Below are 22779 nucleotides of genomic sequence, written 5' to 3'. Positions count from 1 at the left end.
AAGTCTGTTACGGCTGTGGCGCACAAGAGCAATATGGGAGGCTTGGAAAGCTGAAGAAGACGACGAGAGAGAGGTATGCTTACATCTACTGGCACAAATTGATTAGCTATGTTATGGTTACTGCATGTGCTTGTGTTTTGCAGCTTGCTGAACATACAAGCTCTGTTGAGGAATGTTGGCTTAGTGTCAATGTAAGCGTGGCTCTGTGGCTAGACTGTCAAACATATGAGAAAAAGCCAACATTAAAACGAGTTAGTGATTTTGTGCTAGTAAATCCTGTTGTTCATCAAGAGTTCAATGATTTTGTAAAAGCTGAAATAACACCAGAATTGCAATTACTACTAGACGTGGACTTGATTAAGGTCTGGGAAACTGACAAAGCACTCTCATTGCCAAGGGTGTCTCGATATCAAAACGTGTATGTCAATATCAGCAGCTCTCAACTTGATGACCTATGCCTGTGGGTATATGATATGAGACAGCTGTATAACTGTAAGGGAAGAAGTTCGTTTGAGGTAGTTAATAAGAGAGCAAGTATGCCTCAAACATTGTCTAGTCTAACATCAGCTGCCGAGAGTTCACAAGAGTAAGTCAACTGAATTCGCCAGTAGCAATAACCAGAAGATTTGTTATAAAATTTTCTTTTGCATTGGGTACATGGTCTGGATCTCAATGAAACTGATAAATGTATTATACAAGCCAGGTGTGCCGACGGCTTTCTAACTGACAAGCACATGCCTGCTGCTCATCAGCTTCTATTAAAGCAGTTTCCCTACATCAGTGGACTACAGTCAACACTCCTTTGCCAGACTTACGAATTTGCTCATGTAACAAGTGATGGTATGAAATAAATACCCCTCTCACTGACATCACACACACACACACACACACACACACACACACACACACACACACACACACACACACACACACACACACACACACACACACACACACACACACACACGCACGCACACTACACCAAACTACACCACACTACACTAATAGTGTAAAATTATCAAAATAATATTATAAACATTCATGTGGTTTTTATTAATAACAAATGCCTTTTTGTACAGCTGTTCAGATTCATTTTACAGGAAGTCATCATTGGGTGACTTCAACCTGCTTTGGCAAACAAGTACGACTATACGACAGCAATATTGGCCTACACTTGTCTGCTTGTAAGGAAACACAGCTGACGCAAATCTATCAATTGGCTCACAAAGACAACATTCTCATGGTAGAACAAATGCCAGTGCAACAGCAACAAAATGGTAAAGATTGTGGGCTATTTGCAATAGCATATGCATTTCATGCAGCGCCAGGAGATGATGTAACCATCATGCATTTTGATATTTCCAAAATGCGACAACATCTGATTTACTGCTTGGATCGAGAGGAGCTCTCACCTTTCCAATGAAAGAAGACAAGCCATTGGAAACATGAGACAGAAGTCACTTTTATGTTTCTTTGCACTGCACGTGTTTGTTGCCAAAGACACATGGCAAGATGGTAGAGTGTTACGTCTGTGAAAACTTGTATCATGACAGATGTGTCACATTATCAGGTAGTGGAGCCTTGAACTTTAAATATACGAAGTTGAAACTGTGGACTAAGTGACAACGATATCTTCTATATACTAACCTTAACTTGCCAGCTGTGTTAAGATTTCTGTCCGTCCATCTGTGCGTACACATGACCAGGTCGTCCGTGGGTCCCTAGTTGGCATACACGCGTGCACATCAATGAACCTACAGCAATATCTCCAGTTGCAAGTTGAGAACTGCAGGCTCGTAGACCATCTATGACTGCAGTTGAGTCTGCAATTGTCTCCAACTAATGTTGAGGTGAATCTCCTTCGTACATAAACAACGTCAGGCTGGTCAACAGATTGCATGGTTAGGTTGCATACTAGACCTCACTCACAAAACGGTCGACGCCTGAAGACAAGTATTCAGTAATATCAATTGCCTGAAACGTTTTTGTCACGGTTTGGGACGGCGAGCAAAGCACAAGGGTACACAAATCACCGGGGTCCGAAATCACCAACGGCTTTGCATCATGGCCGGTGATATGTGTACCCGACATGAGGTCTGGAGCATCGAGTCGACGGTCTGGAATCGCGAGCAAAGCACGAGCGTACACAAATCACCGGGTGGACAAATCCCCGTAACAACGTCTCTCATTTCTTTAGGGAGACATTCTGGAACTTCGAGGCTAGGTTGATGTGTAGTCGACCACGTTTCTTGCATAAGAAAGTAATTAACCCCAAATTAATTACCACATTTTGACAGGAGTGTACAAACATGTTTTTTGTCGCCAAGAAATTTTGACCGTTTGGTAACAAAACAGGGTGTAGGTGCCAAAGACCCCGGACGATCACGCTATTTAGATAATTACAATTATTAATGAAGAAGCATTAGAAATGCAAAACCCTCGGCCAGTATGCACGGTGAAGGTAATTAGTCGTGCTATGACACAATCGTAATTAGGTGACTGTTCGCTCTGACTTTGGATACCGTAAGACAAAAATAAATAGAGACGCACTAGCGTACTTACAGGTCAGCCGAGACGCTTCGTCCGACAAACGGATGCTGTCATGGATAATGTTACAACCTTCGCTCGTCGGTTCTTTGTGCAGCTGATTGTTTGTGCAGCTTTTGAGGTCGTAACTATGGGCGGTTTTAGGCGTGGCATAGGTACGTATACCACAGCCAAAACAAAATTAGATGTGGGAACGTTACAAATGCAGCTAGAGTAGGCGTTGTTTCTAAATGCATATTACAAATGTAGTTGTTTCCAAGTGATGGAACCAGCCAAATGTTACAAGTCGAAGAGCCTCGACGCTAGGCCGGCTGGCAATCTTCGCCTTACGTGATGAAGTACCGGGCGTGATCATTGTTCTGTTTGTTGGTGGGAAACTTATGTTTCAAATGGAGAGCAAAAGAAGCAGCTCACCGCCGATTTTCCAGCTCACAAGAATGTAAAAGTCTCGTTCTTTGTGCAGCTTCTCTAGGCGTCTTGTTGTTTTAGCTAGACGTCGCCTACTGTACGTACCGTATTTACACAGCTATCCGTCTAACCGCAATTTTGATTGTTGTAATGAGGTGACCCCAGAGCCAAAACAAAACATAATATGGGAAAACATGCACGTGCACATGTAGATTAATTAGACGTCTGTTCGCTCTGGCTTTGGAGACCGTAACAAAAATTGAATAGAGACGCACTATCGTACTTACAGGTCAGCCGAGCCGCTTCGTCCAAAAACAGACGCTGTCATGTACAATGCACGTTCCCCTTCGCAAATTCCCGTCAAGCGCCAAATTTCTGTTGAAGACGACACTAGTGATCTTTGCAACAACACCACGGCCGCTCAGCCACGTACACCAAAAATTCAAGCCGGCAGACTACAGAACCACTACGCAGAAACACTGTGGAGCAAGCACAATGTTAGAAGTCAGACACAGCTACACACCCTCGCTCCTGGTTGTTGTTGTTAGGGAAACATACACGTGCCAATGTAAACTATAGGCGTTGTTTCTATGTGCTAAACCCCTAAAGCAAAGGAGTAAACACCATGTACAGGAAGGACGCCCGATGGCCGAATTCTCGTTAGCAGCTACCAAAGAAAGAGAGGTGGAGCCTCATGATGACATCACGTTCATCTATTGGTCGGTAATGACACCACTTTTCGTCTATTGGTTAGAATAGGTCATTTGCATCTGTGCTAACCAGCTATATATGCGGTCGGTCGGTCGGTCGGTCGTCCGGTCATCGAACGACTACTATACTGGAGTCCAGAAATCCGGGCCTCAGGTAACTATGCAGGCTACATACGAGACTCCAAGAATCATGGGTAGACAGGCGTTTTCTATATTAATTGCACTATTTGCTACTCGTACCAGCAGCTATGAACAATCAAACGCCCTAGAATTAGTTGACTGCATCTTGGGTTCGATCGACAGACAAAGCACAATCACAATTTTTACTGCGACTTGACGATCAGTGCGAGTACCTAAAGAAGAAAGACCGCACTACTTTGTCGCGCCATTACTAGTACCCGGATGCGGCATGCACAGTATGGCCACACACTTCCTTGCAGTACGCGTGGTGTACGCGCGAGCTTGAACATCACGTGCTTCACTACATAACCACATCTTTTCCTGTAGTCAACTACTTAGTTGATGCTGAACTCTTGTCGCCAAAATTAGGATAGTCTGTTGCCAAATCGCGACGTCACACGACGTCTATCGTCAGAAATTGGCGACATGGCGACAGTTGGACACACATGTTTTAGTTTTAAGTTAGTTAATCGACGATGAAGTGTGCCGCGGTTCAAACCTGTAGCTTCGATTGTACTCTACATTCGTTGCGCGTATAAACGTTGAGATAATCAGAATCCAGAATTTCCACCATACACAAAACGTGCATGGTTTCCACAAGCATATTGCAACCTCGCTGTTTCGTCATCAGTTATTTTCTCACCAACTTACCACAATGCCTTTGTAATGGAAAGTTCAAGAACAAGGTCATCAGTAGATATGAAGTCCAAAGATAGTAGACCATCAATTGCGGTGTAGCCACATAAATTACATAAGCACTACAGAGTACTTCCTGTTACGGAATATCTCTATACTGTACAGGTCGCATACCGTGCATCCGGTCATCTATTGGCGTTGAAGGCAGCCTAGCCGACTAGAAGTATTCTGTATTTCTGAGATATTGTCCAGCTCCTCATGGATATGTCATTGCTGTTGGTTGCTGCTGCTGCTGCCTCGCGACGTTTTCGTCCACGGCTTTACAAGCAACTCAACAGATTAGTTACTAATTAGGGCTTGCTCGACTAGTGACAATCTTCGTTGATGTTCTAGTGACAATCTTGCTCGACTAATAACAAGTTCTCGGAAAGTTCCACCGTTCTTGAAGCGACGGAAACAACAGAGAGACCATTTCCCGAAACAGTATTCGTCAGTAAGGCTCACGTGATTTGATGGCGCGCAAAAAACGCTTCATTTGGAAGACGAAATTCTTGAAACGGCCCCGTCAGTTTTTAATTAAACTTTCTTAACGTACATTTGTCGGGTTTGCTCTGAGATAGCGCCCAGATACTCAACTTGGTTAGTATAGATTTCCCATTGGCGAGAATAGGTGGAGCCTGCAGCTAGCGCATATCTCCCGAATGCTCCTCTAGAAGTAACTCATACGTGGCAACCACAGACAATGAACGAATAAGATGGGCAAAGTTTTTTTACCAGAACAATGTAATTCATGGGTCTTGTCAACAGAAACTAACTAGTAACGCGAAATCAATTAGTCGCTTTGGTGGCTTACGACGTTCATACGGGAATCTAAGATTCCGTCACCAGGAGCGATGTTTATGTTCCGTTTGTGATAACTCTCGTTACTCTACTTCGACGACTAAAGCCTATTCACGGGCTTTGCGGTCACGTTTTAGAATAATTAGCACCCTAACGTCTAGATTTGACATTGTTTGGCTTTCAAAAGGCTACACTTAGATGTGGCAGCAGCAGTCTCAACACATTACTAGTTGTTTTCATATCTTCACAATAATAACCCGCGGTCGGTGATCTTGCGTAATGTCCTGGACCTCAAAAGCTAAATGTCTGACCATTGTACAGAAAATTATTCTTGTTTTAGAAAAATTCTTACTAATAAGCTAAAGTAAAGTTCGAACTCGACAATGCTCTCGAATAGTGAGCAGTGTGCTCATGATTACCGGCGTAGGAACCTTGTTTTGGTCAAGGGGGCACAAATTTGCCTAGGAGGGCATGGCATTAGAGAAAAATTTGACTGAATATTTACAAGTAATCGTACGTATGCGTGCATGTAACACAACAAACGAAACAGTAAAAAGTAACAACAACGATAGAATATATATGTCTCTACATCTGTTCTTATAATTTTTGTATATATGCAGGTCAGCTAATAGCTCTGTAGAGTTTTATTAGTCTAAGTTAGTATATATATATATATATATATATATATATATATATATATATATATATATATACATATATATGTATGTATGTATATATATATATATATATATATATATATATATATATATATATATAATGATTTTTCACTAACAGCCCAAGAAGTTGAGGAGGCACTTTACCCCAGTGACTCCGCGGTTCTTACGCCTATGATGGTCTTGGTATAGTGTGTCGTCTTTGTTTTCTTGCAATAGTCCATTTTTTAAAGAATCTTCACCCCGCGTAAAGCTATTGAAGAGACTGTCTGCGTCTGCGTGATAATCGACTAAGATGTCTGCGCGGCTTCAGAGTACCCATACGTTATTTAGGTCCATTTCCGTGTATGTTGTGTTTCCTATACCATGGTAATTATTATTTTTATACTCTACTTTCTCTCAACTGCATTCTCTTGCATGGTCGCACATGCCCTAGCTCATTCAACCACAGACCGAGAGAACTGGAGCATTACAATTAATTAGGCATGGTTGACCTCAAAAGAGTAACTAGATCCATACGCCTACATTGAAGTAGGTCACCGTTTTTAGTCCAAACCATAATACTTTACTTACACACGCAGAACAGAAATAACGAAAACCTAACGACCTATGTAATTATATTCCGGATGTTTCAATTTCTTTTGGTTAGTACTACGGTAGTTTACCAGAAGGGCAATCGGTATGTACAGAATGCAAATATCTATGATGTATACGTGCACACCGTAACCTTGAGTAGGTACGCGCACGAACAGGATGTCGGCATGACAGGGCGCGGTACCGGAAACACAGCGAGCACAACTGTTTGGCAATCACTACGTAAGCAGACGATGTGTCAACACGATGACAATGCGTGGGTGTATACGGGGCGGATGAGATGAGTAACACTTGACGTCAATTCGAAATTACGAAAAGACTATAGTTGCAACTTGCAAGCGATGAGTCACAGAGATCGACTCAACCAACAGTAATGAAAACATCTTTAGCACTGGACGTCATCTCCTTCCACACTGTCACCTGCATAGCCCATATGTTGCCCACGCCCACACCCCTAAAAACGATTACGTATGTCTAGGTTGGTAACCCTAGACTAGACTCTAGAATTGCAAAACCTAAATTCTGTACAAAACGTGACCAGCTGTGACAAGTCATATATATATATATATATATATATATATATATATATATATATATATATATATATATATATATATATATACATATAGGGATCCGAAGGTCAGAGTAGTGATGAGCACATGCTAATACCACTTCCGCAGCCCATTCATTGATGTAAATGCAGGTAAATATTTCCGGTCAAAGCAACCCTATATAAGAAATTACACACTAGGAACGTCTCTATTGAAGACAGTCTGCAGTTGACTAAAGATATTTTGTATTGTAAGATATTGTCGAGGTCATGGATGCGTCAAGTTGTTGTTGGTTGTTGCTGCTATCTCTGTCCGCCATGGTTTCATCGATGCCTTTACAAGCATCATCATCAACTCAACCGGTTAGTGAGACGGGGTTTGCTCGACCTATGATCATCTTTCTCTGTATAGAAAGACGAGATCATTGGAAACTTCACGACTGCATGTTGCCAATCTATACTCTAAGTGTATCTATTTTTAACCATTGATGTTGTTCTAGGAAAGCTTTTGCCGCGATGATTATGTCGTTGCTTTGAGCACAGCCTTGCCTATTACAAGTGAAACGAGGCTGCTAAGTGTTCCTAAGAATTCATCAGGAAATGTTGGCTTTGATAAAGAACATGTCACTCGACACGAACTGTTGAGATTCGAAGCATATGATGTACACAACGACCAATGGGTTATACGTACGTGGGACGGAAGTCATCTGGCTGTCGACGACGACGGAAGATTAATTGTCAAGGTTATCATTCGTCATTTATAGCAATAAATGAGTTAATATGTATTGATGTCTCTCTAGACTGGATGTGTCACGACCAAATTTCTCCGATTTGTTTCACGTGAAAATCTGTTGAGCTGCTTCGAGGGTATTCAATGTAAAATGATGTTGTGTGGTACGTCGCTTTCTACCGGAGACTCATTTATTGTCAAACAAGACGGTCCAGGTACATCAATGTCTTCAGGTCAATGCCAAAATTACCAAAAATTCAACGAATCGGGAGGACACAGTCTTCAAAAATCGGGTAATGATGAAATGTCCACTCATATGATGAACTTTTTGCTTACCAGCTCTGACAGCGTAAATCCATTGTTGACAAGCGGTTTAAAAAGAATGTGTCCGAGAGCATTTGATTCGAGTGGAAACGCATCCAATCATCGATGCGTTGTATAAATTTTAACTCCTAAAGCAAGGAGAAGTCAACATATCAACAGCTTTCTTTGACTTTTTTATTAATTTTTATTCAATTAATTTTAAATTTATAAAAACAGAACTACTAGTTTTATAGGAATTATATGAAAAGTTTTTTAGTAAAAGTTTATTTGATATTGCAACGACTTATATATATATATATTTATCAATCAATGGATGTTATTTGTTTATAAATGGCTGTAGTATCTCATTCGAGTAAACGAAACACATGACTGCTCACTAGAGTCTTACTTAGATACTTAGGCCAAACACGTGGCAAACACGATTTAGGCCTTGTTCTCACTATTTATAGAGCGGTTTCAAGCCGTTTTTGAGTGGGTTCTTCTAAATCGGTTCAAGTGTATAAACGCTGTAGTAGAGTCCTCGATCTAATCTCGAACATTTCCTAATCTCGGTCACTCGTTCTCTACCAAATAGCTGCAGCCAGACCTAGCTCTCACGCTAGCGTCATAGTCCTACTGGATAGCAACTAGGTAGAGCGGGTCACGTCAGCATCCGTCGTAACGTTGCTGCTGTAGAACTTGAAAACCGATCGCCCCTATTCTCGGTCACAGAGTATCATATCTCGGTCAGTGCTTGCCATCTCGTTTCTACAACTCCGTTTGAGAAGCAAGTCATCTCTGTCGATAGGCTCCTTATATGACTTCATTTCGCCAAATTGTTGGTTTTGTCTTGTCAACCTCTACTCTCGCAGACAACGAAGAAGACGGATGACTCACGGGACATAATCTCGGTCACATGATCTCGAGTGATTTTCTCTCTTCAGACGTAGCTCTGAGGCGTTCTTTTGGCTAATGTTATAGTCATCACCGCTGGCTACTACACAAAGAGATTTCAATACGGTTTCAACGCGGGTTTAGCTAATTAGGTAAACTGCCAGTCCGTTCTGCTCTTTACAATTTATCTAGTCACATATGCTGCAAGTTTCAAGATTCTTTCACTAGCAATGTTGTTAGTATTATTATTATTAATAATAATGCCTAGAGTCCATTTGCCACTTTGTACATTGTACGTACAGCTGTGGCCAAAAGTTTTCGGACACCTTAAAAAATATAGTTAAAGTGAAAAATATGGTTCTCACCAGGATTTGCACTGAACATTATGACCAGTTTACTCAAAGAGAGTATAATACACCAATATTTAAGCAGGTTTAGGGATGACAAATTACTTGAACTTGGTATAGCAATTATTTGACCAATAGCTACGTATTCCATTACACATGTGTTTGTCGCCATTTAGAGAATAGCCTATAAAACTATATTTTAAAAACCACAATTTTATTGCACAAGTGTGGCTATAAGTCTAGCAGAAGTTTCTGAGCAATTTGACTCATACCAAGCTCACGATGGCCAAGACACGGAACTACACCAAGGCGGAGAGGATCAGGATCCAGGTGCTGCATGAGGAGGGTCTCAGCTGTCGCCAGATTGCTCGCAGGGTTCGTAAATCTCCTGCTGGCGTTGTAGCCTTGCTCCAGAAACTCCGTCAAACCAGTAGCGTGAGGGACAGGCGCCGCACTGGACGGCCACGGGTCACCACCGCTCGAGACGACAGGAACCTGTGCAGAATGAGCTTGCGAGACAGGAAGAAAACAGCAGTAAAATTGCACCAAGAATGGACTAATGGTGGTGCTGTGACTGCTTCCGTCAGGACAACTTGCAGAAGGTTGCTAGACCATGGTCTGAGGTCATGCAAGGCCCGAAAGAAGCCACTCATCAAACCTGACCAGAAGAGGAAGAGGCTGGCTTGGGCTCATAGGCACAAAAAATGGACTCAAAGACAATGGAACCGTGTGTTATGGTCTGACGAATCCAGTTTCCAGTTGTTCGCAACTCCAGGGAATGTGAGGGTACGAAGAAGGCCTGGAGAAGAGTGGAACAAAGACGGCATCGTTCCCACAGTGAAACATGGCTCAGGATCCGTTATGGTCTGGGGGTGCATGTCAAGTCCTGGAGTTGGAAGGCTGACTGTCTGTGACGGAACAATCAACTCTGAGAAGTATCAGGCTATTCTTCATGATACAATGTTACCTGCAGCTTGTGAGATGTCCCAGATTGGCCAGAACTACACATTCCAGCAGGATAATGCTCCATGCCACACCTCAGTCTCAACAAGACGATGGTTTCAGACCAACAATGTTCGAGTGATGGACTGGCTGCCGCAATCACCAGACATGAACCCAATTGAGAACCTGTGGGGCGACCTGAAAATAGCTGGCCAACGTCACCAGCCGACCAGCAAGGCCCAGCTGAAGGCTGTACTCCAGGACGAGTGGCAGAGGATAGCTCCTGAGAGGTGCCAGAACCTGGTGAACAGCATGCCGACAAGGATATCAGCTCTGATCCGTGCCAAGGAACTGTGTACAAAATAGTAGCAATTATTGCTGTGATATTGCTAATTTGTTGCTGTTATTCCTATCTCAAATAATGTCTTTCCCTACGTTACATGTTACTCCATATATTTAATGATACTGTTTTGTTAGTTTTGGGCATAATTGACATTTTATAATAAAAATATTGTTATCTCAAATTATAATTGTTATATTGGATTTATTACTGAGCTATAACTGCATTTCTAACCAAATATGACCAATTTACATAAAACATGACATGTGTCCGACAACTTTTGGCCACAGCTGTAGACTCGAGCCAGTCTCTCCCCGCCTTCGTCATTCCCCGGATTGTCAATCCTCACCGTGGAGAGACTGGTTTCAGACCGCCTGCTGCCTGCGCAACTAACTTTGAAGAGGTCATGCCTTCTAACAGACACGGTTACATAAACGGATCCGAGATCCGTCTGGTGGTCGCTGCTTGTATCATAATATCGTGCTTTGTTAGTAAGTGGTATCCAATTCTTCTACAGTGTAAATACGTATGCCGTGCCTGTTGCTAGGCCATACAGTGTCTATTCTATTGCAAAACGACAGGTTTTCAAGGAAACGGGGCGTCAAAACATTCCGTTCTTTACTAGGTAGCTAGCGACCACGCATGCTAGTTGTTAGTTCAGTCGAGCAGCCCAAAGATCTCTCCACTCTAGTGTACAGTGTTCAGTCGGTGATCATTCCCAGTGTAGGGTGCAATTGACCATGCAGACCAAAGAGCAGTCCGTTCGTGTCACTACAGCTTTACTTCACGAATGGTAATTATTATTCTAGACGCACTGATGGAATCCTTCACTAGGCATTGAGATCTCAAACGTACAACTTACGCAGGTTTGAAAATTATTATGAGATCGGCACGCAGTCTGAAGGTTCGTTGACAAACGACGTCCAAGCAGAAGTAAGTATACTATTGCAATCACACCAGAAGCCTCCTCTACTCGAAGCTGACGTCGGAAAGGTGGTCAGAGATGTCTTTGGGCGGAAAGTACAAAGAAAGAAGACAAAGCACCAAGGAAACAGTGTCTACAAATATTTCGGCCTGGAAAGGAAGCGTGTGAACGACGACATAGCACACGACTCTTCTAGGAGACCGTGTTCTTTTGGCCTTCCTAGCACAAACATAAATGTAGCCGACCTCTTGGAGAAAATACAGCAGCAAACGGACGAGCTGGAAAGTGAGAGGCAACAGCGACTGAACCTGGAAAGACAACTTCGTGAATTAGCTATAATTAACAATAATAATAATCTATAGTTAGAGACGTCTAGATTATTTCTATAAACTTTCTACATGTGCAGGCTGTCAGAGCTACGAAACATACCTGCTCTTTCATGATTTCTCAACGACTGAGGCATCAGGCTCGAGACTTTCGGGAAAACAAAATAGCCAATTAGCTACAACTACCTAGATAATCTGCATGTCATTATGTGACCATGAAACCGTATCTACATGACGTAAAATTCCTGAGGGCGGTCTGAAACCAGTCTCTCCGGGGCGAGGATTGACAATCCGGGGAATGACGAAGGCGGGGAGAGACTGGCTCGAGTCTACGTACATTGTACGTAATTTACTTGATTGGGAGCAGATCCATGCAGTCTGCATGTGATTGCAACGAACACGTGGCGTCATGACAGCTTTCGATCGCGGTCACACAACTAACATGTAGACGCCCTAGCCAACAACAAATATACGCCGGGGATTGCACATCCGGGAACGAGCTACAAAAAATGTTGTTTCCTTAGTGCACTTTTCCTGCTTTACTGTAATACAGCAACCCGGTGGCGTAGTAGTAAACCAAACAGATGTTTATGCCACTGGTCGAAATGATTTATGCTCAGCGACAGTTTTCAATGACGGCCGGATCCGGGAATTAATTTACCATAGAACAAGGTAAATATCGACGAGCGGGCGTGAATTTACTACTTATGAAAACAAAACTACGTTATACCGGAATTGTTCTCCATCAGATCTACGCAACTTCGTGTCAGGTCTGGAGTAACGTACGCTACCAGCTGTGCTCGCGCGTCTCTTTTCCGAAGCCACGCCTCTATATTATTAGCTTATTAGTAGTAGTCCAAGTACCCGTGACACAGCGCAGATTTATTGTATGTAGTCTCAAAAAAGTATGACTGTGCAGTATTCAAAAATCTGTAGAAGCAGTAGCATTTGGAAAGTCTATTGACCATTTTTCTGTAGCTGTCTCTCAAATCTGACTAGCTGCTTCAGAAAACCGTCGTTAGGACATATGTTTCTGCCTTTCCTAATGACTGTAATGGCTTCTAGTAAGCTCATCCGTTTCTCTAGCATGCAGTAGGCAATCACAATCGTAGCTGAACGACTGACACCCTCGACACAATTTACCAGCACTGTTCCACCACCTACAAAGATAAACATCAAACTATAAACCTGTTAACTGACAGACACAGAAACAGACAGACAGACAGAAAATAGTAATAGCTACTTGACTACTTTGTACCCTGGATTGCATCTCTTATAAACTTGGCTGCAGGTCGAAAATGAGGAGTCATATCAAACGAAGGCACATCCGTGCCCTCGATTCCGTAGTATCCAAACTCATCTCCATAGAACTGAGGTCCACTGGTCACGTGATAACGTGACTCCCCATGAGCACAGTTAACTACATGAGTGACTGCAAGACGCTTTAGAGACAACTTGTTGAGAGAAACAGACCTTAGCGAATCATTCATTCATTTATTAACCAGTTGATGCAGTCATGCATGCGTGCACGTGTCCAGTACCTACTTTTCTCCAATTAGGATTTTGTCAAGAACGACGTCAAAGTCAGTGTTTGGTAACTTACAAAGGCTATTGGGAGCAATTATATTCCTCAAGCTTTCAATTGTTCTTCAGCCACTGTCACACCTTCCGGATCCGCCATATGCACTGCGCGTGCTGCTGGTGCGCAAGCGCAGTATGTACTCGCGTTAGCAATTAGACAATTAATTAGTTAAGTTTTTAACGTTTTCAAATGCAAATTAGAATTAAAAGAGTGAAGAATTTTACAACAAACAGATCTATGAGCCATAGGAAGGGAACTACTAAACATTACTCTCTAGAGTTCTAATCTTGAAATACATGTCATTCGCTCAAAACCTTCCCTATGATATCAGACAAATCATTTCATTTTCATCTATTCATTCTTTGACTCCACTTGCAGTGTACCCTCTCATCAAATCGTAACATATTTGTGATCTATTGAACATATCCTAGAGATGGCTTGACCACATTTTAGCATCATGTGACTTCAATACAGTAGCACTCAAATTATGCAGTGGCTTACATGCGATCTGCAAGTAACAATACACCCTTATTCTGAATGGTGCACTACGCTAACAATACTCAGTACATGTAATGGTCATTGATACTAACGACGTCGACGCCCATTCCATGCTTTTTCACTTCTCTTCACACCATTCGTTCTCTTTTCTAATCTGCTCTTCTTCTTCAGGCGTGAAATCGTTCTTGATGTTGAACGTCTTCCGTATCTCCTCTGGCGTCTTGCCCTTGATCATATTAGCTACCGTCTTGCACGTCACGTCTAGTAGCCCCTTGATGTCCAGATAATTGGCAGCCAAAATCAACTCAAACAGAGTGCCCTGGTCCACTTTCAAGAACTCCTGATCCCATGGGTCGATGTCGTCTGTCCGCTTCTCTCGGTTTTCATCGTCTTCAGGTGGCGGGGGGTCGTCTTTGTGTTGAGTCGCCCATTTGATGACTTTCTTCAATATAGCGGCATTGACGTTGGGCAGAGGAACCGCTTCGTCGTCGTCCTCATCCATGCCGAGGTCTTCCAACATCGTCTTGATGGTGTTCGACGCCTTCGCTATTTCCACGTCGACTTCGAATATTTCTCCGTCCGAACTCTGAAGTTTTATATTCGGCATGTTTAGTCACGACGACGACGATTTCTCTAGAACAGGAATGTAAGTCAACAACGTGTATCAGCAGTTACTCGTGCGCATGCGCAAATGAATTGCCATTTGAAATCTGAGCGAGCGATAGTAGTTCGTGTGAATACGTAGCAGCGTTAGGTACTAGCGTAATAAGGTGCGCTAGTTAAGGTTTGGTAGTCAATGAAAAGCTAACAGCGAAGGAAACGACAGACACAGCCACAATTCAACGACTCTTGGTTTCTAAGAAGACAGAGAGATGGGTCATTCAGTAGAATGAATACCCGACACTCTCAGAATTTTTCCAATCGTTGTTCTTCATTGTAAAGTTGTTAGATCCCGGATACTCGGTTGTTGCTATGTGAACATCCGGGGACTAACAAAGTTTGCGGCTACAATTCCAGCAATTTTCTCACTGTAAATGTTCTACAATGGCGAGTTTCTCATTTAAAAGGAAAGGTAGAAGACCCCAGTCAGCTACACCCACCTCAAAGCCAGTGTCAAAATCAAAGGGAACGTCTGAAGTTGCCAACTGGTCGCCTTTGCAGACGGATGTTCATATCAATCAGCTAGCAGTCTGTCCAAAATATCGAACGAGCGACAAAGCCAGCATTGAGTCGAGTCTAGATGTGAGAGAAAAACAAGAACAGTTGGTTTATGGCTGTGGGTATCCAGGACTTTTGATTGCCTCTCTGAATGTCAGGACTGGAGCTCTGTCTCGCCTTCCTGTACCAGTACCACGCAATCCCAATGCTCTCCAGTCAATAGATCATGACACGGATGAACTTCATGTTCTTGCTGACACAAAAGCCACCTGCCTTGTCTTTGTGGGAAGCTGGCAGGTGTGGATAGGGACAGAGCACGATACACTCCATGTGTTGAACTGTGCTTGTGATGAAAACGCTATTCAGAGCCACAACTTGTTACAGCTTCATGATTCGGTGTTGTGTGTGATTCCGGGACCGGAGGTAGACGGATCTCGGTCTGTGTATGCAGGAACAGCTAGTGGTCGACTGGTGATGTTTACAGGTGCATAAAATGCAATTGCAATACATTGAATCGTGGTTGCATTTTACGCACACGAGCACATGTTTAATCATATACATGTGAGCCCATGCACACACACATGCACACACACACACACACACACACACACACACACACACACACACACACACACATGGATACTTGATTGTACCATATCAATTAGGGGCTTTGGTGACACAGTATAGAGCTTTCTCTAGATTTTGATCTTGGCATCGCAGAGAATGAGATCTAATGATTAGAGGCATCTCCACATATTACCACTTCTCTCACAGAGTAGTGGCTTCTGCAGCAGTGATAATTTATTTACAACAGATGGCATAATAATTGCAGTCACTGCATAGTAACATAGTTTTTATGAGCTTGTGCTCAATATCTATTGATATCTATTTGTGATGATTAGTTATTTCAGACTCCAGAAAATAAGAATTAATCTAATGCATTGTATATGAAGCTCAGTCAAGCTAGCCTAAGTAACTGACCAATTACACAACTGCATAGCAAAACTGGCCGACTAAAGCATAAAAATTGAACATTAATTAAGGACTGTCAGTTGGAAAAATCTGTTTTCATCAACTGAACAAACACATGCACACGTGCATACAGCACACATAGATGTACATAGACAAGTTTAATTGTAGCAAATTATAGCACTGTGTATGCCTCAAGTGAAGACCACAGGAAGACGTGTAGTCCTTTCGTATACTCAGAAATATGTTTATTTTGATTGTTACACACTGTAGGACCCACTGACAGTCATGGAGGGTTAACAGACCCATTTGCTGATCAGTTGTGTATCGACTTGATGAGCGGCATCAATCGACGTTACACAGGCTCTGCTCCCATAAAGACAGCTACTTTTGCTGATAATGGAAGGTTGTGGTGTGGAGTGGGAATGTCAATTATGGTTTTTGATCCGAAAACTCTCACAATTGATTACGAATTCAAAGCTGAAGCTCCACGGTATTACTGCATTAGAGAATTTTTGTTGTGGGACATTATTTTATGTTCTGGTTTTACAGAGAAGACGACATTCCAAATCATGGCCGGAAAATTGTTGCTCATTTGCAGCCCAGTGATGTGGGCATCTGGAGTGCGTGTTGGCATGCACCTGCTGTGTATCTGTGGGATATTCAAAACTACACTCTAAAGGCATCGATAGTGAGCAAGTAAGGCATGTTGAGAATCAGGCAGGCAGCAAGCAGTTGGGTCAACTGACTGACTGGCACACAGACAGACAGACAGACAGATAGACAGATTGAATACTACTAAAATTCTAATGAATGATAAACCAAGGATAAACCACCTAGCTAGATCAGTTGTTTCTTCTTGTCTTCAACCTGCTGCGAAGATCCATGATGAATTGACTAGAACTACATTTAACGATATTTTGAAGTTAGAGTCAGTTGATGAGTGCAAGTGGAGACAAGCTACTTTAGAAATCAAGCATGGAGGTTTTGGGTTGATATCAACAGAAGCATCATCAAGCATTGCTTTTGTAGCAAGTTGGGCTCACAGCATTCATGAATTACCTCTCCGCTTCCCAAACTTGCTAGAATCTGTTGATACTATTCACGCAACAGACATAGAACTACCATCTCAATCACTGGCATATCACTCAAACTCAGCTTTTTCGTCCTTACTTTTGTCTCCATGTTTGAATGACAGTTTGGGAAATGCTCCAAATCTTTGTGATTGTCTTTAAATCTTGTGAAGCTTCAACAACGAATTACTCAAGGAATCGACAAACTAAGGGCAGATTTGATCTTAGATGATGCAAAAGGTGCTAGAGATGCTGCCAGGTTACGATCTCTACAAGGAAGAGGAGCAGGAGCTTGGTTAGAATCAGTCCCTACTTCAGAAAAGTTTGTAATGAATAAGAATGAATTTCAGATAGCAGCTTTTCTGAGACTAGGGCAACCGATGCTTTTCAATTCTTGTGTAACACATTGTAACTGTGGCAGGGAACTGGATGCTGATGGTTACCATCTCCTCACTTGTAAGCTTAGTGGAGGCCCTGTGTGGGAACACAATAATCTTGTGGCAGAGTGGTGTCAGTGTCTCAGGGACTTGCAACTGCATCACAAAAAAGAACCTAAGAATCAATATATAGACAGTGAAGACAGACCAGACATAATAGTGTATGTTTCAGGAACAGGTGCCAATGTCGAACTCGATTTCTCTCTGGCACATCCATTTAGTAGCGAAACAGTGTTAAGAGCATCGAGAGAGGACAGATTTGCAGCTGCAAAAAGAGAGGAGAAAAAATAAATAAATATTCAAATCAACAGCATCCAGGGTCATGCAAAGCTACCTTCATTCCATTGATTTTTGAACATTTTGGTGGTTGGGGAGAAAAGGCAGACAATTATTTGAACCAGCTGGCGAAGAGATCGAGAGATGTAGAAAGTGGATTAAGTGAAGCACAGTTTAGAAGACAATGGAGAAAGAGACTATCAATATGCCTTCAGAAGTCCGATTCCAATGTAATTTTGAGATAACTGAGAAGAATTACAGAGGTAAATGAAGAATTGGACGACATGAAAGAGACATTCAGAACATCATTCATTAGAATTTTAGTAGTATTCGATCTGTACGTCTCAGCAGATGGACATTTAGCTTAGCAGTTTTACCTATAGTGTTCTTGTAAAATTTTGCATTTTGTGTTCAATAGTGAAAGAAGATAGACAGACAGACAGACAGACAGTTAGATTGTTGAATATAGTCTTTTAGGTCCTTTGGACCTTGGAAATATGTGTAGAAAATGTATTTGACTTTTGAGAACACTATTAGCGATCTGTCGTTTGCGTTTCATTGTAATAGCTGTGATTTATAAGAATATTCTACCATTGACAGATGGATAGACAGAAAGGGAGACTGAAACACAAAATAATTGACTGACAGACACAAATAATTGACAGACAGACTGACAGACAGACAGACACAAATAATTAACAGACAGACAGACAGACAGACAGACAGACAGACAGACAGACAGACAGACAGACAGACAGACATACAGACAGTGAGATAGACAGACAGACAGACAATCAGACAGATAGACAGACAGACAGACAGACAGACAGACAGACACACACACACACACACACACACACACACACACACACACACACACGTGCACACGCACATGCACACACACACACACACACACACAACATTATTCTCACCGATGTCTTACTTTATATTTACAGTGCATTCCGGGCGACTGCAGGATGGGTTGAAGCATCAGCTGATATCACTGCACTTGCTGTTGATTGCTCAGCGTGTCTTCTTTTAGTTGGCACACGTGGAGGTCACACTCTAATATTCGATATCCTTCCATCCAGCACCAGCGTTGCCTCTTTCAAGCCACGATTTCTCTCCTCTGTACATCACGGTACAGGCGCCATTCGCTCCATACAACTCATAAATGACATTTCAGCTGCCCTCAAGTCAGCATACGGAGTTGAAGAACAGAGTGATGCACATCGAGCCAATAGTGAAGAGGTACGTGTAAAGGTAGTCAACTGTGCATCGAGCTCACTCAGTCAAGAAGGATCTGTTCTCTTTGTTTGGGAGTTTCAAATTCCACAAGACAGAGAGAGGCTAGAACGACAGATGAGGCATTGGACACTCATCGAGTCACAAAAGAGCTCATTTATATATCCACCACTGAGACTGGTGCATGTTGCACCCACTGCTTTGGTAACAACGCCTCTTACTTAGTTGGATGTAATAATATAAATATGTACTCTATTAGTTACTCGATTGCTTGACAGCAATGTTATTGTTTTTACAGTGTTGTCTTTTTGCGACTTGCCAGTAACTTGTTTTTTAGAATCTTTAGAAGCATGATCTTTTTATGTGAAATCATGTGCATTTTGTGCTAGCATGGTGCCCAGAATGCCATCAAATTGTCTGGCACAGACAGACAGTCACTCTTAGGGCGAGGAATACGAGGTTAAGTAAATCGTAATGTAGTCAGTAGATTCAATTAATTAATAAGATTGTTTATCTAAGATAAATAATAAAATATAATATAAATAAGGTAAATATGATAAATAAATTATAAGGTAAATAAATAATATGTACTAAGATGTAAGATAATAAGACTGAGATTTTTTACTCAAGGAGATTTAATAATGTGAGACTACGAGTACATGTACTGTACAGTGTACAGTATGTTTTTAAAGCTGTTTATTTGCGCATGCGTTGCAACTACTTCCTTCGCTAATAATTAATTAAAACTTGTAACAGCTCTTTGACAGTAAACTATCCTGTTAGCTGCCTAGTAGGAACAGGCTTCTGTAAACTACAGACTAACAGTATACCTACAATACAGTGTACTGTGTACACAGGGCATTGGGGCCAAGCGAAGTGAGATTAATTAAGTCACGTGACAGAAAAGGTGGAGTAAAAGGTCACGCCACGATCTCGCCACACGATCTTCACGTGGATAGATCCGGTCAGACCTGACAGTCTAATGTCTGCTAAAGCTATCTACGAGGCGACGGCGAAAACGCTGCTCAATGCACATCTTCCTAAGCATCTGAGTGAAACGCAAAGGCAAAATGTGAAGTCAAATCGGTTCGTGAGAGTGACAGAAGACAGCAATTTGGAAGAACTCACTTCTTGTAATCACTGGTTGCTAACAGAGGTTTGATTGTTTCTGGTTTTGGTGCGAAGAACAAGTATGTCGTCTGTGTCCGTTGCCTTTCTGCATTTTAATTAATGTTTGTTGTTTGGTTTGTTTTTGTCTGTCTGACTGTCTGTCTGTCTAACTGTCTGTCTGTCTGACTGTCTGTCTGTCTGTCTGACTGTCTGTCTGTCTGACTGTCTGTCTGTCAAAGGTATTTTATTCAATAGAACAAAGTACGTACAGATGGAGGCTAAATCCTCTACAACACAATGTCCTCATCAGTCCAATTAACTACACACGTGCTTGCTCCTTTACTAAAAAAAAGTAAAGGCCAAATGGCCTTGGAAAAACACAAATTAACTCTGACTGTCTGTCTGTCTGTCTGTCAATTTCATTTATTGAAACACAAACTCTATGTTACATTTCTAACACTAAATACAAGAAATCTACTGAGTTCAGCTTTAGTTTAATGCAAACTACTTTGATAGTCTGTATTGTGTATGTTCTCTCTTCTTCTCCAGGGAAGACACGTGTCAGCTTGTGGAGGATGACTCTAGTGTTGCATCGTTGCAATATGATTGAGAATTTTTTTCTCCAAAAATCTCTAAAGTCAGCTTCATTTGTATAGCCTTCAATGTCCCTTGATCTACTGGCTAGTTTGTTTAGATAGTTGGTAGCTTCTGATTCCCATGTTCCAAAATGTTCAAATACCAGAGGAGTGAAATTGAGGCTTGATGTATTGCCAGCAAGTTGTTGTTTTCATATTTGATCATTTTCCTTTCCTCCCTTCTTGCTGCAGCAAAGCCTTCCTCTAAAGCTGCCTGCTTTAAAGTGTCTTGGCTGAAAGGATGAGCCATAGGTACATCAAGGTCATAGTTACACTCAGAGTCATACACAACTATGTCCGTCTGTCTGTCTGTCTGTCTGTCTGTCTGTTTGTCTGGCTGTCAAATAACATTTATTTCAAACATACATCTATAATACAATGCTAGCAAGGTAACTATATAAAGTTCTGTAACTACGAGAGTTTACTAGGACTAGATTTTAAAAACAAACATGTAACACTTAAAGAGAACAATGCAGACTACTCGGAGCCAACTTAGTGGCTGAAAAACTGGGTAGAGCAATCTACAGTACAGTCAGTGTCATTTGTCAGAGCTGAGATTTTTCTCATGATGACCTTTGTGTTGCACTTCTGAAGTTGAGTCGAAAATGTCTTTCTCCAGATGTGCAGAAACTCAGCACCGTTACGTTGACCAAGGTCATCACGTGACTTCTTGGCTAGCCTTCCCAGAAAGTTTTTCCCATCTCACCCTATCGTCCAAAATGTTCTATAACTAAGGGAATGAAACTGACTGTTGATCCACCTGGTAGATTTTCCTTTGCATATTTTGCCTTCTCTCTCTCTTCTCTTCTTTCTGCAGCAGCACCATCTGACTCAGATGACCTTGGAAAATATCAGAGCTCCAAGGGTGTGCCAGAGCTATAGTCTGTCTGTCTGTCTGTCTGTTTGTCTGTGTCTGTCTGTCCGTCAGTGGTACGTAGTATATTTTCATAAATCGACACTATAACATCCACATATCATAAACTAAAAGAATGTCTGTCTTTCTATCTATCTGTCTGTGTGTCTGTCCGTCTGTCGATACATATATTTTTATACATCAGCACTATTACAGTCTAATTGTGCAAACACCAGTCCAAAAGCCCACAATGGGCCACACAACAAAACCCAACTATTTATAGTTAACAAATGCTTCTTCAACGTTCAGAGAGTTTTTAAACTGTCCTGCTCTTCCTAATTTTCTACTAATTGCATTAGCATTGCATCTTTGCAATGCTATAGACAAACAGTGACGCCAGTACACCTTGAACTCTCTGCTGTTCTTCCTTCCATCTTCATCTGTTGAGAGAATGGACAGTCGAAGAACTGAAGAGCATCATGTTCCCATCTTCCAAAATGCTAAAGAACTAGGGCAATACAGCTACAGGATCTGCCCCACATGTCCAACTCACCAGCATATTTCTGTGATTTCACGGCTTCTTGTTTGGCTGCAGCTGTGCCATATTCCAAAGCTGCCTGTCTGTCTGTTTGTCTGTGAGATGCGAGAATGAAGAAAGATGGCAAATATGGTTAACAACAATCCATATCAGAGTCCACTACACCATGTATCCCATTGGTTTTCGAGCACTTTGGCTTTTGGGGCCCTACGGCTGAAGAATATTTAAATAAGATCTCCAAGAAGTCGAAACATGAACATGGAAGAAACAATGAAGCAGACTATCGAGATAGATGGAGGAAGCAACTGTCTGTAGTTGCACAGTCTTGCAACTCTCGAGTGATTTTTAAGAAAGTTGTCAAAATTGTCTAAGTGCAACTTCGATGACTTTACATATGATAGAGACATTCAACATTTTGTCCATTGACTGTGATTGTTTTGCATAAAGTTAGCACTTGTT

General features: G+C 41.9%; 7 protein-coding genes across 8 annotated transcripts in view; 5 read left to right on the top strand and 2 right to left on the bottom strand.

The window, feature by feature from the left end:
- The first annotated feature begins 658 nt into the window (after positions 1-658).
- On the top strand, positions 659-1564 carry LOC134193452 (uncharacterized). Its single transcript, XM_062662284.1, has 2 exons — positions 659-840; positions 1080-1564. Exons 1-2 carry the CDS (start codon positions 735-737, stop codon positions 1421-1423), a joined length of 450 nt encoding a protein of 149 aa, XP_062518268.1. The 5' UTR covers positions 659-734; the 3' UTR covers positions 1424-1564.
- Positions 1565-7377: 5813 nt separating this feature from the next.
- On the top strand, positions 7378-8405 carry LOC134193413 (uncharacterized). The gene is made up of 3 exons (XM_062662246.1): positions 7378-7502; positions 7640-7882; positions 7940-8405. The coding sequence occupies exons 1-3, from the start codon at positions 7410-7412 to the stop codon at positions 8309-8311; spliced, it is 708 nt and encodes a 235-aa protein (XP_062518230.1). The 5' UTR covers positions 7378-7409; the 3' UTR covers positions 8312-8405.
- Positions 8406-11416: 3011 nt separating this feature from the next.
- On the top strand, positions 11417-11982 carry LOC134192883 (uncharacterized). Its single transcript, XM_062661637.1, has 2 exons — positions 11417-11488; positions 11562-11982. Exons 1-2 carry the CDS (start codon positions 11436-11438, stop codon positions 11980-11982), a joined length of 474 nt encoding a protein of 157 aa, XP_062517621.1. The 5' UTR covers positions 11417-11435.
- An 825-nt stretch (positions 11983-12807) lies between these two features.
- LOC134193395 (dual specificity protein phosphatase 13A-like) lies at positions 12808-13646 on the bottom strand. 2 transcript variants are annotated; one of them, XM_062662227.1, is made up of 2 exons: positions 13205-13625; positions 12808-13106 (listed from the first exon to the last, which is right to left on the bottom strand). In XM_062662227.1, the coding sequence occupies exons 1-2, from the start codon at positions 13434-13436 to the stop codon at positions 12904-12906; spliced, it is 435 nt and encodes a 144-aa protein (XP_062518211.1). In that variant the 5' UTR covers positions 13437-13625; the 3' UTR covers positions 12808-12903. The 2 variants fall into 2 exon arrangements, 1 of the variants encoding a protein (XP_062518211.1); XR_009972069.1 differs by having other exon boundaries at positions 12982-13106; positions 13550-13646.
- A 272-nt stretch (positions 13647-13918) lies between these two features.
- On the bottom strand, positions 13919-14705 carry LOC134193144 (S-phase kinase-associated protein 1). Its single transcript, XM_062661944.1, has one exon. It carries the CDS (start codon positions 14631-14633, stop codon positions 14145-14147), a length of 489 nt encoding a protein of 162 aa, XP_062517928.1. The 5' UTR covers positions 14634-14705; the 3' UTR covers positions 13919-14144.
- A 340-nt stretch (positions 14706-15045) lies between these two features.
- LOC134193067 (uncharacterized) lies at positions 15046-19547 on the top strand. The gene is made up of 4 exons (XM_062661855.1): positions 15046-15668; positions 16427-16646; positions 16706-16852; positions 18896-19547. Exons 1-4 carry the CDS (start codon positions 15071-15073, stop codon positions 19407-19409), a joined length of 1479 nt encoding a protein of 492 aa, XP_062517839.1. The 5' UTR covers positions 15046-15070; the 3' UTR covers positions 19410-19547.
- Positions 19548-20129: 582 nt separating this feature from the next.
- Positions 20130-22779, top strand: part of LOC134192747 (ATP-citrate synthase-like) — a 12570-nt gene continuing 9920 nt past the window's right edge. Inside the window, exon 1 of the mRNA XM_062661495.1 lies at positions 20130-20340. Within this exon, the coding sequence (XP_062517479.1) occupies positions 20167-20340 (174 nt within the window). The 5' untranslated portion in view covers positions 20130-20166. The remainder of the gene's footprint in view (positions 20341-22779) is intronic.

The sequence above is a fragment of the Corticium candelabrum genome, chromosome 17 (assembly GCF_963422355.1).
Source record: "Corticium candelabrum chromosome 17, ooCorCand1.1, whole genome shotgun sequence".
Taxonomy (NCBI): domain Eukaryota; kingdom Metazoa; phylum Porifera; class Homoscleromorpha; order Homosclerophorida; family Plakinidae; genus Corticium; species Corticium candelabrum.
The sequence above is the reverse complement of the archived record's forward strand: the minus strand, read 5'-3'. Positions and strand labels throughout refer to the sequence as shown.